Source organism: Podarcis melisellensis (genome assembly GCF_964234715.1).
Source record: "Podarcis melisellensis genome assembly, chromosome: 14".
In the NCBI taxonomy this organism is placed as follows: Eukaryota; Metazoa; Chordata; class Lepidosauria; order Squamata; family Lacertidae; genus Podarcis; species Podarcis melisellensis.
The window spans coordinates 41884883-41903156 of record NC_138546.1 but is presented as its reverse complement, the minus strand read 5'-3'; the positions used below and the strand labels follow the sequence as shown (position 1 = coordinate 41903156).

The following is an 18274-nucleotide window of genomic DNA, read 5'->3' as shown; positions in this document are numbered from 1 at the left end:
AAAACCCCCATGGAACAATGTCCCGCTGGTTGCGCAGAAGGTAAAGTCATGGTAAAGAGGGGAGACATCCTGAAGATTCGTGTCCCCACCATATGCCCAGTTTTTAAAGATGCTCCTTGGACCAAGAACCTTGATTATTTGACCATTGCAAGTATCATGCTGGGTGTTACATGAGCCAGCAATTTTCCCAGGGAATTTTCTGCTGAGTTTTCTGAGTTTCCTTTTTTGCCACCATTCAAATTGCAGCAGAATTACCATTCTCCCATCCCAAATATTCAAGGGAATGCTCTCCCACCACCAATTTCACCGCCCACAAATAGCATGGCTCCTAGTATGTTTCTGAGCACAATTCAAAGTGTTGATGCTGACCTTAAAAGCCCTAAACGGCCTCGGTCCAGTATACCTGAAGGAATGTCTCCACCCCCATTGGTCAGCCCAGACACTGAGGTCCAGCACCGATGGCCTTCTGGCATTCCCCTCATTGTGAGAAGTGAGGTTACAGGGAACCAGGTAGAGGGCCTTCCCATCAGATGTCAAGGAAATGAACAACTATCTGACTTTTAGAAGACATCTGAAGGCAGCCCTGTTTAGGGAAGTTTTTAATGTTTGATGTTTTATTGTATGTTTAATATTTTGTTGGAAGCTGCCCAGAGTGGTTGGGGCAGACCAGTCAGATGGGCAGCATATAAACAATAAAATAATTATGATTAGTAGCAACAGCAGCAGCAACAACAACAATGGAGAGCCTTAAACATAAGAAGAGCCTTGCAAGATCTGGCCAGGAGCCCATCTTTCCAACCAGATGCCTCTGGGAAGTCTGCAGGTGGGACCTCAGTGCAACAGTGCTCTTCCCACTGAGCATAACAGCCCTATCTGCTCCCCTCTATCAGCTCTCCACAAGTGCAGTCCACAGATGTGCATGGGAGCAGGAGCTGCTTAGAAAGTGAAGCCATAGCATGCAAAGTTGAAGAGGAGAGAAGGAAAGAGAGTCAGGAAGCAGACAACAAACAGGGCATTAGAAAAAGGGGAGAAAGAATAGTGGGAGCCGTGACTTAAATTAGTGCTTAAAATTCTATACCGCCGTGAGTCATTGTGTCTACAGGGCAACCAGGACAAAAGATAACCTAATGTGGTCTCCAGTGGAATATAATAGTTTAATGGATTCTGATCGCTTAACTTTGCTGGAGCTTCACAGATGAAATCAGGTCCCATTTGGTCTGTGTGGCTCATTCCCTCAAGAGCTGGTAATTTGAAGAACAGGTGAATTAAGCGCTAGCAGTGGGATAATATTTTTTTGTTTTGAAGAGCATAGAAAATCAGGCTATGGTGAAGAATGCAACAGCCCAACTCCCTCTGATTTATTATCATGCAAGGGCAGTGAATTCAATAGGGGTTGTGAATTAAATGGGAGTAGAGTTGAACATATGTGGTGAATTAGCTTTAAATAAAGTATGTATTTACCGCTTCAATCTCACCCAGGAGGATCCTTTGGTTTTTATGTCAATTTTCCGCCAGCAGATGTCAAACCTGCTATTCCAGAAATAAAGGCTAATTCCTGGGTTGCTGCTATTAAAATGCATAGCCAATTGGCAGCAGAATATATATAATTAGTCTCAACCTGTAGCAAATCATTTGAAATATGTATGGTATTCTGGTTAACTCTGTCAACTTTGCTTAATTAGGATGTAGACTACATGCATGAAATTTGCATTTTTTTAAAAATAAATAAATAAATCTATGGTTTCAACAAATTAACAATATTCTGATCCTGGAGTACAAGACAGTCACTCAAAAGGAAGAAAGAAAAGCAGTTATTCACAAATCGGGTCCTCCCTTAAAGAGGGCATGTATTGCGGTGAGACCTGGACAACCGACACCCTGTGTTGTGGGTGGGTACGATCGGTCAGCCACAACACCCGATTGGTAGGTCCCTCGAAGCTAGGTGCAATCTGGCCAATGGGACGCAGTCCAAATGGTTCGAGGGACCTATTTATGCCCATGCACGTGACCCAGAGCTTCCTCTTTCGGCGCAGGCATTCGGAACACCCGCCCACCTCTCCCTATATTTAGGGCTGTGCGCTTGACCTTGCTATGCCGCCGTGTGTCATCTGTCATTGAGAAAGGGGCATGGCAGGAATTTCCCCCACTTGGCTGATTGGCTGTTGCCATTTGGGTTTCCCCTGCAAGGTTGTGGATAGGCTCTAGTTCAGGTGATAGGGATGGGAGAACGTTCTCGCCATCCTTATGTGAAGGGTATTCCGTTAACGGAATCCAGGGACTCGATGGTTTGGGGGTTGTGTCCGTGCCTGAGTCCAGGGGGACATTCGGGGGGCAGAGTTAGCCCGTTCCCGGCTTTCCGCTTATCCAGGTGTTCACCCTTGGCTGACCTATGCTGGAACCCTGGGTCAGTGCTACCTGCATGGCAGGGAGCTAGTTGAACCAGAGCCTATGCAACCAATCACTTTCTGTAATCAATAAAGTTGTGGCCTAAATTCTGCCAAAAACCAAACCAAAATTTGAGTCTTGTGTGAATTTATTTGGGGGGGGGTTCTGGGTCTGAAAACGCAAATGCCTGTTATTTGGTGACTGAAGCTTTGAGGGCAGAGAGTTGCACAGGTCTTCTCAATGGTCGCTATGCTTTCCCCAGAATGCCCTGGGTGGAGTGTGGTTCTGGGGTATTCTGGGGGGGGGGAATGGCAGCTGTTATCCCCCCACTCAAATATCCCAGAGTACACTTCTTCAGCACGAGACCCTCCAGATATTGTTGCCAGAAGCTACTTGCTGGGTGGGGTGGAGAGGTTATGTAAACTTTGTGGCAGATGAGTCGTTGTTGTTTACTGGGAGCGGAAAGGGAAGGTGCAAGCTGGTGGGCAGGTCAGCACATGGCAAACTCGCCAGCAGGCATGCCACTTTGCTCTTATGGGAGAGCCAGCGTGGTGTAGTGGTTAAGAGCAGTGGACTCGTAATCTGGTGAACCGGGTTCGATTCCCTGCTCCTCCACATGCAGCTGCTGGGTGACCTTGGGCTAGAGACACTTCTCTGAAGTCTCTCAGCCCCACTCACCTCACAGAGTGTTTGTTGTGGGGGAGGAAGGGAAAGGAGATTGTTAGCCACTTTGAGACTCCTTCAGGTAGTGATAAAGCGGGATATCAAATCCAAACTCTTCCAAACTCTTCTTCACCATGTCCTCCCTGCCACCTCTAACTCTCTGCAAGCAACAGTGAGTCACTCGCTGCAAAATTTGCATAGCAGTTCTGCACCAAAAGGGAAACTGCTTCTAACTGGTTGACGGCACCTCCCATCGAGCACCAGACTCTTAACCGCAGGGTCGTGGGTTTGAGCCCTAAGTTGGGCCAAAGATTCCTGCATTGCAGGGGGTTGAACCAGATGACCCTCCTGGTCCCTTCCAACTCTACGATCTATGACGATTGGCTCTGCTAGCTGGGTCTGATGGGAGTTGGAGTCCGACAACATTCGGAGGGCACCAGGTTGGGAACCTAGAATGTCCTAGAATGTCTCCTGGATAAAGTGAGGGAGAGAAATTTTGGCCACCAGCCGCCAGCCACCAACCACCAAGAGGGATGCAGCTACTTTTTTGTGGCAAGGGTTATAAAACTGAGGAGAAAGGGAAACACAACAACAGAGGTCTGTTGCAGGGGTCAGCAACCTTTGTCAGCCGTGGGCCAGTCCACCGTCCCTCTGACCTTGTCGGGCGCCAGACCATATTTTTTTTAAAAAATGAATGAATTGCTATGCCTCACAAATAACCCAGAGAGGCATTTTAAATAAAAGGACACATTCTACTCATGTAAAAACATGCTGAGTCACGGACCGTCCATGAGCCGGATTTAGGCGGCGATTGGGCCAGATCCGGCCCCTGGGCCTTAGGTTGCCTACCCCCTGGTCTGTTGCAATTATAAGCTGATTATTATTTTTTGCACACACCCCTCCCAAAAGACTGGTCAAAGTGCGCCCCCCTCCTGACACCTGCAAATGAAGGAGCATTATTTTTGTATGAGGGCAGAGAATAAATTGTATCATCGTCAAAACTGCAGATCAAACATCACTGCCAAGTTTGTGTTTAGCCATTCACTACATACAACTTTGCACAACTGGTGATGTGGAGAAGGGATGTTGAAAGCCTCCACCTCATCCATCATATGGGCACTTTGTTCTGAGCCATTCAGCGGGCAGCATTATGCACCGGAAATCGACTTGCAGACGTTGGTTTTTTACAGCATCTCTCATGTTACAGACCAATCAATATGCCCGGCCCAGACTATTGAGCTCACTAATGATTTTACGTTCTTAAAAAGGGATAGAGGCAATTAGGTGGAAAACTTTAGCTATAGTGGTGCACTGAATGTATTGAATTTAGGTCGCAAAAGTAGCATTCAGAGCCTGAAAGAAAAAATAAAGGACGCTAATTGCTCCGAATTCAGTATATCAACCCCAGTTATACTGTGTTGCTTAGACCAGAGGCTCAGCATTGCTTTCCTGTTTCCTTCTTTTTAGGGCCAAAAGCATTAATCAATCATTTGATGTGATAATTTTACAGCTGATTTATTGTTTACATTTGTGGGACTCAGCACAGTACTATATGTGAGGCCATTTACTCATTGCAACAGCCTCATATCATTGCTTGGGCACTGACAGCTGTCCAGTCAGACCTGAGAAATGGAAACCATAGGCAAGGGGTCGGAACCAGTCTATAATGCTGTTCTCCAGGAAAAGTCCCACCCTGACATGGAAGACTTTGAGCTCAGATTCAGAGGAGGATCAAAGTGCACAACTGGACCACAAGCTTAACATGAGTCAAAGCTGTGATGCAGCAGCCAAAAAAAGCTCATGCAATTATAGGATGCATCAACAGAAGTATCTTGTCAGGGAACTGCCATCGGAGCCAGAGGCGGAGGAAAGGCTCCAGAGGGATGCCGGAGAGGGTCCCAGTAGGGAGAATCGGCGAGGGGGCTCCAGGACTCCTCGCCGGAGACCAGCGGGGAGAGCATGGGTCCTCCACTGCCCACACCCTCCTTGCGCAGAAGACTTCTGCGCAGGGAGAGTAGGAGGAGACTAGGCGTCAAAGAACTTCTTTGCTGGAAGAAGTTCAAGAAACGCCCACTGACGGATTTTGCCAGCGACTGAGACAGCCACGGGTGAGTGGCTGTCCAGACAGAAAGGGTTCACCCAGGTAACCTAGCCAGGAGTGGCGACAACTTACGCACGAGCAACCCCTAGAACCATTACATATCTTGTACAGATCAAGGGAAGTAATAAAAAAGGTAAAGGGACCCTTGACCATTAGGTCCAGTCGTGACCGACTCTGGGGTTGCGGTGCTCATCTTGCTTTATTGGCCAAGGGAGCCGGCGTACAGCTTCTGGGTCATGTGGCCAGCATGACTAAGCCACTTCTGGCGAACCAGAGCAACGCACGGAAACACCGTTTACATTCCCGCTGGAGCGGTACCTATTTATCTACTTGCACTTTGTCGTGCCTTCGAACTGCTAGGTTGGCAGGAGCTGGGACCGAGCAACGGGAGCTCACCCCGTCGCGGGGATTCGAACCGCCGACCTTCAGATCAGCAAATCCTAGGCTCTGTGGTTTAATCCACAGCACCACCCGCATCCACTCTATTCTTCTTTGGTCAGACCCCACCCTCAAGTACCATGTCCAGTTCTGGGTGCCACAATTTAAGAAGGATATTGACAAGCAGAGAAGGGGGACCAAGCTGATAAATGGTCTGGAAAGCAAGCCTTATGAGGAAGACTTGAGGGTGTTAAGGATGTCTAAGCCTGGAGAAGAGATGATTGAGAGGTGATATGATAGACATCTTCAAATATCTGAAGGGCTGTGACACGGATGATGGAGCCAGCTTGTTTTCTGCTGGTCCAGAAGGTAGGGCCCAAACTGATGGAGATTCTGACTAAACATTAGCAAGAACTTTCCCTGATGGCAAGAGTTGTTCGACAGTAGAACGGACTCCCTCGGAAGCTGGTGAACTCTTCTTCACTGGAGGTTCTTAAACAGAGTTTGGATGGCCATCTGTCAGGGATTCTTTAGCTGTGACTCCTGCATTGCAGGGGGTTACACTAGATGGGCTCTGGGGGATCCCTTCCAATTCTACAATTATATTCTTTTATGATTCTATTCTGGTAGGGGTGTGCCTTGGGGCTCTGCTTCTAGACTTCCCAGAGGCATCTCTTTGGCCACTGTTAAGAGACGAGGATTCGGGGCTTTTTTAATGTACGGTCTTTGGCAACCAGCCACAACAATAATTTCATTACATAAGGTTTTGAAGACACATGCTGGAAAAAACCCCAGGGGCTGGATCTGACAATGGCAGCAACAAGGACAGGAACTTCTCCTTACCTTTGGGCTCCTCGTCGTTTCCTGTGTTTTGTTCTTCAGCTTTTGTCGAATCCTTCAGTGTTTCGTATTCTTTTTCCATCTTCGCTGCTGCAGCTTTTGTGCTGTCGGCCTCTTCAGTGCTCTTGTCTGCGGGGGGGGGGGGGGGTGAAAGCAGAAGGTTTCCCTGTATCATCTCAACCGCATCATTTCCTGAAAGCGCACCAGCTCACCCTTACGCACCAAGTGGAATTGGAAGCGCCGTTTGGCTGACTTTCTGCCAGGAGTACATTAGGGCTGTGTACACACCGTGCATTTAGAACGTACAGTGGTGCCCCCCAAGACGAATGCCTTGCAAGACCAAAAACCCGCTAGACGAAAGGGTTTTCCGTTTTTCGATGCGCTTCGCAAGACGAATTTCCCTATGGGCTTGCTTCGCAAGACGAAAACGTCTTGCATTTTTTTTCGCCCCCCCCTTTTCTAAGCCGCTAAGCCTTTAATAGCCGCTAAGCCGCTAAACCGCTAATAGCGCTAAACCGCTAAGCCGCTAATAGGGTTGCTTCGCAAGACAAAAAAAACGCTAGACGAAGAGCCTCATGGAACGGATTATTTTCGTCTTGCGAGGCACCACTGTAGTCAAAGCACATGGCTAGAGTTCCCAGGTTCTTTGGGGGAAGCCATGCATTTTAAAGGTGCTTTAACTTTATCTTGTGTGCACAGCCCTACTTTACAGAGGACACTCCTCCTTTTAAAGGGCTTTTTCATCCAAGTCTTGTTTAAAGATAAAGAAACTACAGAATGGAGAGTGAGGGTTGAAATTGCCCATCCACACTGAGTAGCTCTCATTCTTAGTAGGCATGGCAGTCACTTGGTTGGCCTCCCTCACTTTGGCGAGGCAGATTGTGTTTCTATAGAAACTACGTAAATTATGTCTAAATGTGCGTCTTTACCTATAAATTTGCAGGAATTATGTCTAAATGGGCACCTCTACCTATAGATTTGCAGGTGCAAATTTGATGCATACCTGTGTCCTCCGATGGCACTGAAGGCTCTACCCTAGTAAAATGTTTATAGCCACCATAAGGCAGGTAGAATAACACTGGCCACACTCTTGAGAGACAGTAGCTCTCCACCAGGTGAGCTCTTAATTTGTTATTATATCTGTACTTCAAGTCCGATTTGGCAAATCTCCCCTAGAAAGACTAATGTTTGATGCAACCTGTCTGAGAAAATTAATGAGCAAATGCCCAGATTTTATTTCATCGGAACTGAGTGAAGATGGCGTCTGCCACCAGAGAAGGACTTTTGGATTGATTTGGCATAAACACCAGCGTGTGAGGACATTCTGCAAACAACAGACTTACCAGCTGCAAAAAAAAAAAAAAAGGAGTGTCATACAAATTTCACACAGAAGCACATTATTGTTTATTTCAACTCGCCTGTGGAAACAACTCAGAGGCCATGAAAGAAAAGGATAACAACAGTAAGATTTAAAGAAGGAACTATTGGAAACTCAAGGCAGTAGAAACATAAGATGATTGGACCCCACTGAACTTGAAGCATGGGAAGCCCCAACAAAAATTTATAAATTGGCAGAATATTTGGACTATATGATATGTATTTGTATAATTTGGAATACTTAATGTGATTTGATTGGATTGTTAAAATGGAAAATTTAATAAAAAATATTTTTTAAAAAGAGAGAGAAGCAGTAGCTCTCCACCATCTCAGACTGATGCTTAGCCAGCAATTCCACCTAAGATCCTGCTCACTGAAGACTGAACCTGGGACCTCTTTGGGGCAGGAGTAACGGGCTGGCACCTATGGACACCTGCCAAGGCCATGCCCCCAGCAGAAGACCCTCTCCCAACTCCTGGAGTATCCTGGCCCTGCTGCTCCTGTCTTGCTGATTATGGCTGGATCTTCAGCTAAGCAAGTGGGTACTGGCAGGAACAAAGAGGATGATCAACAGCCCCATCTCATCTTGCCTGCTCTGTTAGGCCAACTCTGTGGATTGTGAGCTATGAGAAGGTGGGGCCATTCACAGAAATAAGCTCTTGTACCTCTTAAATAGGCATTAAAAAGGTAAAGGTAAAGGGATCCCTGACCATTAGGTCCAGTCATGGCCAACTCTGGGGTTGGGGCGCTCATCTCGCTTTATTGGCCTAGGGAGCCGGCATACAGCTTCCGGGTCATGTGGCCAGCATGACTAAGCCGCTTCTGGCGAACCAGAGCAGTGCACGGAAATGCCGTTTATCTTCCCACCGGAGTGGTACCTATTTATCTACTTGCACTTTGACGTGCTTTCAAACTGCTAGGTTGGCAGGAGCAGGGACCGAGCAACGGGAGCTCACCCCGTCGCGGGGATTAGAACCTCCGACCTTCTGATCGGCAAGTCCTAAGCTCTATGGTTTAACCCACAGCACCACCCGCATCCCTAAATAGGCATTACTCCCCCCATAAATAAGTTGTCAATGGTGCTGGGAATCATACAACTGCGAGTGGGGTTTCCTAACAATTCTCAGCACCCTGATCAAACTACAGTTCCTAGGATTCTTGGTGGGGAGACATGGCTGTTAAAAGTGACAAAAAACTGCTTTAAATTTATGGTGTGGATGTGTCCAAGATCCACTGGGAGCATCTTGCCCGAGGATCTGCCACTGAACCTTCTGCAAGCAGATCATGTGTTTTGTTACTCAGTTAAGCGCTTTGGGGGGACGCGGGTGGCGCTGTGGGTTAAAGCCTCAGCGCCTAGGGCTTGCCGATCGAAAGGTCGGCGGTTCGAATCCCCGCGGCGGGGTGCGCTCCCGCTGCTCGGTCCCAGCGCCTGCCAACCTAGCAGTTCGAAAGCACCTCTGGGTGCAAGTAGATAAATAGGGACCGCTTTCTAGCGGGAAGGTAAACGGCGTTTCCGTGTGCAGCTCTGGCTCGCCAGAGCAGCAATGTCACGCTGGCCACGTGACCCGGAAGTGTCTTCGGACAGCGCTGGCCCCTGGCCTCTTGAGTGAGATGGGCGCACAACCCCAGAGTCTGGCAAGACTGGCCCGTACGGGCAGGGGTACCTTTACCTTTACCTTTTAAACGCTTTGGGGAGTGATAGCTCTCAGGTAGAAAACCAACCCAAAGAAGCCAGACTAAGGCAATTGGAAAATTATGGGAATCAAATTACACCAGGGAATAGAGGATTTTCACGACAGAAGGCTTTTACTATTTAAATCGATTGGACAGCTGTGCAATAAGCAGTTGATTATATCTACTGGGAACAAAGCTATAAAAGCGATGCAATATCAGAATAAATGAATACCTGATGGCAGCTTGTTTTTGGTGTTGGGCTTTTCGAGTTTCTTTCTTGTCTGTAGAGCTATCATTGCGTCCAGGTTTTCTAGAAAGTAGAAGCAGAAAGTAGAAGCAGATTTATCCTTGCACATTAGAACGGGCTTATATGAGGCTTGATTTGATGGGTTTGCAAAGTAATGAATTATTCCCTTGCATTGAGGAAAATACAGGTTTTCAGATGTTTAAAAAGCTATTGAGAACAGAGGATGAAAATAGGTAGATGGAAGTCCACAACAATTAAAATACACAAGGAGATTCAATCCATATGGAAAGGTATTACATTCAAAAAATGCTACTCTAGGACTGAATCGCATTGAATAGTATCTAACAGAAGACACATATTGAATTATTTTGTTTTTGTTATTGTTTTGTCTTGTCTTTATTTTTTATTTGCTCCCCCCCTTTATCTTTCTATTTAAAGACGTTGAGATGTATGGTTTCTAACTTTTATATTATTTGACTTTTAGAGAAGTTATCAATGTATGTATTTGTTAACTATATTTATTGCATGTTTGAAAATAAATAATAATAATAATGCTGCTTATAAAATACCAAGAACCAAAAATGAAATCTATTCATAGACATGCCTGCTGCATTCAACAAAAGGCCAGTTTAATATTCTTCCATTTTAACTGAGGAAGCAGGAAAATGTAGCAGCAGCAATGGCCTGCACTTATGCCCACAGCCAGAGGAGAAATGAAACCGATTTCAGAAGGGGAAATGGGGACTTCTATGACTGTGGAGAACCTTCAGACTCTGGACCTGTCAGAGGCCTATGAGGCAATTTTTCCAAAACCACACCCACCTGTCAATCAAGTGACATCATTTCAAAGAGTGGGTGATGTCAGCTGATGGACGAGTTTGTGTTCAATTCTGTGCTGACTGCACACCCCCGTTTCCTGCGAAGAGCTGACATGTGCAGCCAGCTCCCCAGGATTTAACCCCCTGCCATGGACGCAGGTGGTGCTGTGGGTTAAACCACAGAGCCTAGGACTTGCCGATCAGAAGGTCGGCGGTTTGAATCCCCGCGATGGGGTGAGCTCCCGTTGCTCAGTCCCTGCTCCTGCCAACCTAGCGGTTCGAAAGCATAAATAGGTACTGCTCTGGCAGGAAGGTAAACGGCGTTTCCGCACACTGCTCTCATTTGCCAGAAGCGGCTTAGTCATGCTGGCCACATGACCCGGAAGCTGTCTGCAGAAGAACACCGGCTCCCTCGGCCAATAAAGCGAGATGAGCGCCGCAACCCCAGAGTCGTCCACGACTGGACCTAATGGTCAGGGGTCCCTTTATCTTTTAATCAGTTGATGAGAGAGGGGTTAAAACAGGATTCAACACAACCCCTTTCCTGATCACAAACAGATTTGCATCAAAACCCCTGCTAAAACAAAGGTCCCCCCTACCATTTTAGCAGTCCCTTGCTGCCTGGAGGTGCTTTGAAGTCCCAGCTTAGGGCTTCAAAGCATCAAATCACCTGCTGTCATTGTGATGCCAAGTAATTGACAGGTGCGTGACCCCGCTCACCTGTCAAATTTGCCCTGCAAGGTCAATCCCGATAAGGATTTGGCCCACTGAGGCAAAAAATTCCTCAGCCTTGTTCTATTACAGCACCCTCTGCACTCACTAACTATTGTGCTCCCTTTGTACGCCACCCTGCCAATGAGAACAAGAGAGATCTTTTACCTCTGCACAATGAGCACAACATGATATGGGGGACAGCAAACCATGGCCTTCAGACATGCTAACAATATTCTTATTCTAAAAATGTTGCCTTCAATTGTGAAAAAAAGAGTCAGGAAATTATATAGCAGGTTAGAAACCTACATACTCCGCACTTTCTGAAACAATACAAAACAATACATGAAAGGAAATACAGCCAGCCTTTGAAATCTGCAATTCTGCAAATTTTGCAATCATTTCTCCAGGCACTTTATGTGTAATAGAATGCATATACAATAGAATGCATATACAAAGGGAATGCATATACAATAGAATGCATATACAAAGGGAAAATGTATGTGTTACTGAAAACAAAACAGAATATGTATTATATTTGGGAAAGTTGATTTGCAAAGCTGTGGATATTAGGCAGAATTGCATATAAAAATGTATAGATACCAGGCGACATTTACACTGATTGATTTTCATGATGAGTTGTTATTTTTAATTGCAAACAGATGTGGAAAGGTGGAAACTGATCTGAAGATTGTAAAACCAAGAAACTGAGAGAAGGTCGAATTACACGACCCCTTATTGTCACATTTTCAAATTCTGTATCCACAAGGATTAGAAACCAAAGAAGCTTCTAAAAAGGTAAAGGGACCCCTGACCATTAGGTCCAGTCGTGACCGACTTTGGGGTTGTGGCACTCATCTCGCTTTATTGGCCAAGAGAGCTGGCGTACAGCTTCCGGGTCATGTGGCCAGCATGACTAAGCCGCTTCTGGCGAACCAGAGCAGCACACGGAAACGCCGTTTACCTTCCCGCCGGAACGGTACCTATTTATCTACTTGCACTGGTGTGCTTTCGAACTGCTAGGTTGGCAGGAGCAGGGACCGAGCAATGGGAGCTCAACCCATCACGGGGATTCGAACTGCCAACCTTCTGATCGGCAAGTCCTAGGCTCTGTGGTTTAACCCACAGCGCCACCCATGTCCCTTACAAGGCCATAAAATAATAGTTTTTGCAAGGTGTTGCCACATTCTCTCTCACTATAGTGCAACCCCAACTTTATCTGCTGAGAAGCAATTTCTGTTGAGGCCATTTAGGTTTTGTCCCTGGCAGGATCACAGCGTCACTTCCCTAAAACTGTTTCCCCACAAACAAAATACAGAACAAGATTTTCAAGCGCTAAATGATGTCAAGCAAGACTTGCTACCTCAAACAAATGAGAATGGAAAGGGAAGCAACGCCAGCCGGCCCTGTTTCCAGCCGAGACTCTAAGTGCCCACCAGCTGTGGTCTGAATATGTGTGCACAATATTTGCTTTGAGTTATCCTAATGGGGTGAGTCATTCGGAGAAATGTCATAAGCAAGGCCAGTAGCTTAGCAACTCGGTGTCCTACTTGGGCCTCTAATGAGATCTGATGTCATTGCTAGGCCGGTTGCCTTGGCAACCCTTAAAAAAACCAGAGGAAGGAGTTGAGCTCATCAAGGCGACAACCTTTAACCCATCTGGACACCTATTTCTAATAGGGTTAATGAAAGGGAAATGTTGCCGCAGCTGAGCTGCTTTTTAAAAAGCTTCCAACTTAAATAAAACAGCCTGGTTGGTCTTGGAGACAGCTCTGCAGATTCCCAGTGATCTCCGGTGAATCCAGTGTTTTGTTAGCCCAAAAATGGAAAACTCCCAACTAAAGAAGAATGGCAACTTGAACTGACAGAATATGTGCAGCTTGCAGACTTAACATACAGAATAAGAGAACAAAGAGGAACATACGTTTAGAGAAGATTGGGAAATGTTTATTGAATGTATGGGGGGAAATTATGTACACCTGAAAACATTGGCAGCCTTAAGATAAATTCAACAGTGTAAATAAGTTTTGATGGATGCAGTAATGGAATACTGAATGGTTTAGTTTTTGTAAAATATGAAGGGATTTATGATATGCAAAATGAACCATGGAAAGAGAAGAATGGAAGTCATTGATATGAGAAAATTAATCAGGGTAAGGAACATTTTTGACCCTGTGGGTCAGATCTTTATCTATCCTGCACCCCATGGGCCAACTTTGACAAGGGTTGAGGTGCACCCACCTGCCATCATCTGACATAATGATGAGTTGTTAATTAAGTTGTTTAATTACCTGCCTTTCCCCAGACGATCTGAGGACAAGGTACAGCAATACAAAATACAGCACTGAAAATAGTTTACAATCACCACTACAGTAGGTCCTAAAATATATGTATCTCAAGTGTCAAAGACCAGGGTGAAGAGGTTTATCCTTGGTATAAAGGGAAAGCTGTACAATGAAGGTGCCAAACACACCACTGTGGGAAGGGAAGTCTGAAAATTTTTACACATCACTTGGGAAGACAGGTGAACTAATGCCAGTGAACTGGAAGAAACAAAGGTCATCAGTGTTGAAGCAATGATTCTTCAACATCAACTTCGTTGGACTGGTCATGTTGTGCAGATGCCTGATTATTGTCTCCCAAAGCAACTACTCTATTCCGAACTTAAAAATGGAAAGCATAATGCTGATGGTCAACAAAAGAGGTTCAAAGACTCTCTCAAGGCAAATCTAAAAAAATGTAGTGTAAACACCGACAACTGGGAAACACTGGCCTGCGAGTGCTCCAATTGGAGAACAGCCTTTACCAAAGGTGTCATGGGCTTTGAAGACGCTCGAACTCAGGACGAAAGGGATAAACGTGCTAAGAGGAAGGCACGCTTGGCAAATCCACACCGTGATCAACTCCTGCCCAGAAACCAATGTCCCCACTGTGGAAGGACGTGTGGATCCAGAATTGGCCTCCACAGTCACTTACGGACTCACTTTTAAAACCGTGTTCATGGAAGACAATCTTACTTGGCTATGAAGGATCACCAAAGAATGACAATGAAGGTGCCAAACACACTTCTGTGGGAAGGGAAGTCCACAACTTAGGGGTTGCCAGAGAATTCCTTCTTCTGGGTCACACACCCCAAAGGGTGGTGGAACTGCCAAGAGCAGACGTGGGCAAACTAAGGCCCAGGGGCTGGATGTAGCCTAATCGCCTTCTCAATCTTGCCGGCAGATGGTCCAGGAATGAGTGTGTTTTTACATGAGTAGAATGTGTGCTTTTATTTAAAACGCACCTCTGGGTTGTTTGTGGGGCATAGGAAATTGTTAATTTTTCCCTTCAAAATATAGTCCTCCCCCCCCCCCGAGGTCCGAGGGACAGTGGACCATCCCACAGCTGGAAAAAGTTGCTGACCCCTGACCAAGAGGGCCTTCTTGCTGATCTTAACATCTGACAGGGGAAGGGGAAAACTTTCAGGTTTGTCATTTGTCATTAAGTCATTTGCAAAGCAGATCTTTTGCTTTACACTGCCATTGCTCCTCTCCATACATTTCCAGAGCTCTTCTTCCATTTCCCGAAAAGGCAGATATTCTTTGCAAAATCAACATATGCCTGAGAGGCACTTTGTCACCGCACACTTGTTCACTTGTCAGTATATCTTGGAAGCAATACGCATCAAAGCGTCTGTGGCATTCAGTCATTCTTTGGAGAAAAGACCTGACATTTCCCACCCACTCCCCCTATGGAAATGTTTTTGCACTAGAACACAAATATTTAAATATTTGTGACAAAGATCTTCGTCACCATCATCATAGCACAGTCTGTATGGGATTGGCTTATATATTGTGTTTAGAGCAGCAATTTTAAGGAGAAATGTCTGTGGGAATGCTAAGTTATATTCTTCAGTGGAGCAAGTATTTTTGGGGGGGCAGGATGTTAAAAATAAATTGTTAAAAAATGTTAAAGAATGTTATTTTTTTTTTACCATTTCCCCCCTAACAGTATAATGTTTTTATGTACGTTGCTTTGTAATGGCTTCACCTACAGAAATAAATAATAACCTATTTAAATGCAATTTCCCTTAAGCTACACTCTTTTTGCAAAGCAATTTCCCCATTTCGGTAATACCTTGTAAGTCGAACAGAATCTGTTCCCGATGTCCGTTTGACTTCCAAAAAGCGGCTTCTGATTGGCTCCTGAAGCCAATCAGAAGCCGCAGAAGTCCTGTCAGACGTTTGGCTTCCAAAAGAACGTTAAAAAACCAGAACACTCGCTTCCGGTTTTCGATCATTTAGGAGCTGAAATGTTTGACTCCCAAGGCATTCAGGAGCTGAGGTATAACTGTATATGTATTTATATGCACACTTTACCCCAGTAAACACATTTTTTTGACAATGCATTACAAAATTCAGAGAACTCTGAGAATTTCAAATTATGGCTATATTTCGGTTTATGTCTTGTTTCATAAAATTTGCTACGTTTGCCTTCCAATGCAAAAAGAAGAGAATCCCTCACATCCTTAGCTGGAAGCACATGTGACAGCCGGTAATCACTTAGGACCACTGATCTTCTCAGTGACAAAGTCAACAAATACAGAAATTCTTGCTCACATGAATTCACGATTTAGCTGTTTGGAGAGAACAGCTCAATGCCTCGCCATATGCTATACATCCTTGACTCCTCTGCAGAAGATGGGGCTTACCCATCTTGGCAAAGTAGAGGAAAACATGGGGGGAGGCGAAGCATATGGTGACATCTGGACATGTCCACAACTACTCAAAACAATTCTCTTCTCAGTTGCAAGTTGGCCAGGGAATGGGATTGCTGAATCATGGGAGAAGGAGGAAGGTGTGATTCTGGTGACTAAGGAAGGCAGTGCGACAGCCAGTGGCTCAGAGAAGTGGGGGGAGTTGGGATGCAGATAGAGACATGGTAGAGTCATAGAATTGTTGAGTTGGAAGGGACTCTAGGGGTCCTCTAGTCCAACTCAGCTAAAGCATCCGTGACAGATGGCCACCCAACTTCTGCTTTAAAAACTCCTAGAGGGTTACCACCTCTAGAGGGAGACCGTTCCACTTATTACTTGCTTTTTCTCTACACTAAGAAGTCTCAAATGCCGCACTCTTTCCTCGTAGAAAACACTACATTATGTCAACCAGATCACCTCGCTCTTTATGCTGTTGACACTCTCAACAGACTCTGAAAGCTTCATGAGACGAGACTTGTCCTTGCAGAAGCCATGCTGGCTCTGCTTCAGCAAGGCTTGTTCTTCTACATGCTTGGTTATTTTATCTTTAATGGTACTTCCTGTTAGAATTCCTGCTCCATGATTGCAGTCATGGGTTTTTTGTCTATCACATGACGGTGTATGTTTTGACTCCACAGAGTGGGAAGTGATGGAAACAGGATGTTTGTTTTACTGTGTTCCGTGAAGTGTGACTATTGTCCTTTGTTCTTTGCTGTTTGATGCGTGAGAGAGAGGGAGCCATGCTGCAGTACTCCATGTGTGTTTAGATGTAAATAAAGTAGATTAGCCAAAATGCTGAGTTGCTGAGGTCTGTCACGCAAGCTGCAAAGACTCTGCGGATCCCAAAGTGTGCCGATGTCTGTTGGCATCGGTTGCTGTGATGTTTGGGCTGAAGAAAGCTTTTGAAGCTCCCGAACAATTGACCAGGTGGGAGGGAACATGCCAGTCGGGCATGTGTCTCTACCAGGGTCCTACTTGAGCTCCTGACACTTCATCCTTCATCCTCCAAGTGACAGCCCTTTAGATTCTTGAAGATGGCTATCATACCTCCTATAAGGGAATGTGGCTTCAACAATGAAGCGTCTCTAAGGCTCAAAACGGGAGCCATTGGGTATAGGGCCTGGGAGTGATCTACCATGGATAGTGAATGCTCTATCCTCAGAATCATCATCTGCTACAGAAGCAAAGAGGGTGTGCAGCATGCAGTGCCATCGCCAGTCATTGCTGTGAGGAAGCTTAATAGTAAACATCATAGTAAAATTTACCCTTAATAAACAACCCTTCCCTACACACGCTCAAAGCATTTCACGGATGCAACATCCCTACAACTGCTGTGTGAGGGGGGTCAGTTGGGGGGGCTGAAACTGAGAGACCGTGGCCCAAAGCGCACAACATACTCATAACACAGGTTCTGATCTGGATTGTGGAGACTTCCCAATACATAGCACGTGGCCTTAACCCACGCCTCTGTTTTTATCCACACCTAGTTTGCTGCCTGCACTGGTATTCTTAAAAATACCAGCAACCCCAGAAACATGGTTGGCTTGACTTTCTCCTTGTTGCTAAATAAGTTAGTAGACACCCGTTGAATGAAACTGGATTCTCACTTGGAAGGCTACTGACCGATTGGGCAACAGAGAAACAGAACCTTACAAAAAGCACAGACTGTGATGGGCAGCCATGACACCTTATAAATTTGTGCACACACAAGGCTGATGTGCCTGCTTTTGTTTCCCCCCATTATTTTTTTTATTGATTTTCCACATTTATAACAAATATAACCTATAAAAGACACAAAACGACACACATTGCAATACTAAAAGAAAAATCAAATCAAAATAAAAACACTTATTACTTCTAAAACCCAAATTAACTTTCATTGTTATCTGACTTCCTCAAATCTTCCCCTAACTGAATTTCATTGTGACACCTTTGTAACAGTTCTCCAAGATCCTCCTTCTAATACAATTAACTCCTTCAATTAATTATCTTCATCTCTTTTCTTATTGGCTTAAATCCATATTACTATACAACATCCTTATTCTAATCCTAGGCCTATTTGATATTGATGTGTCTGTTTTTGCACATGGATGCTAGTGCTTAAGAGAACATGGCTCAGGGGGACAGAATGTGATTCTGGAACTAAAAGGTCAGCATAGGTTTCAGATGCAGAAGAATACAACCGCATTTATAGCCTCAATACCCTTTCAGTGAGCCTTGGATTTGGAGGCTAAATCCTGCACGGCTCCCAGTGAGACCTAATTCATCCCCTGAATGATGCTTCAAGACTGTTCTCCCTGGAGAGAGATCTTGCAAGGATGACATAATGCTGGGCCTTCAAA

At 45.4% G+C, this 18274-nt stretch overlaps 1 protein-coding gene across 1 annotated transcript in view; it reads right to left on the bottom strand.

Moving 5' to 3' along the window:
• SCG3 (secretogranin III) overlaps positions 1-18274 on the bottom strand; it is a 49200-nt gene that overhangs the window by 8755 nt on the left and 22171 nt on the right. The window contains exons 9-10 of the mRNA XM_081888653.1: positions 9651-9728; positions 6371-6496 (exon numbers count right to left, since the gene is read on the bottom strand). Coding sequence (XP_081744779.1) covers positions 6371-6496; positions 9651-9728 — 204 coding nt within the window. The remainder of the gene's footprint in view (positions 1-6370; positions 6497-9650; positions 9729-18274) is intronic.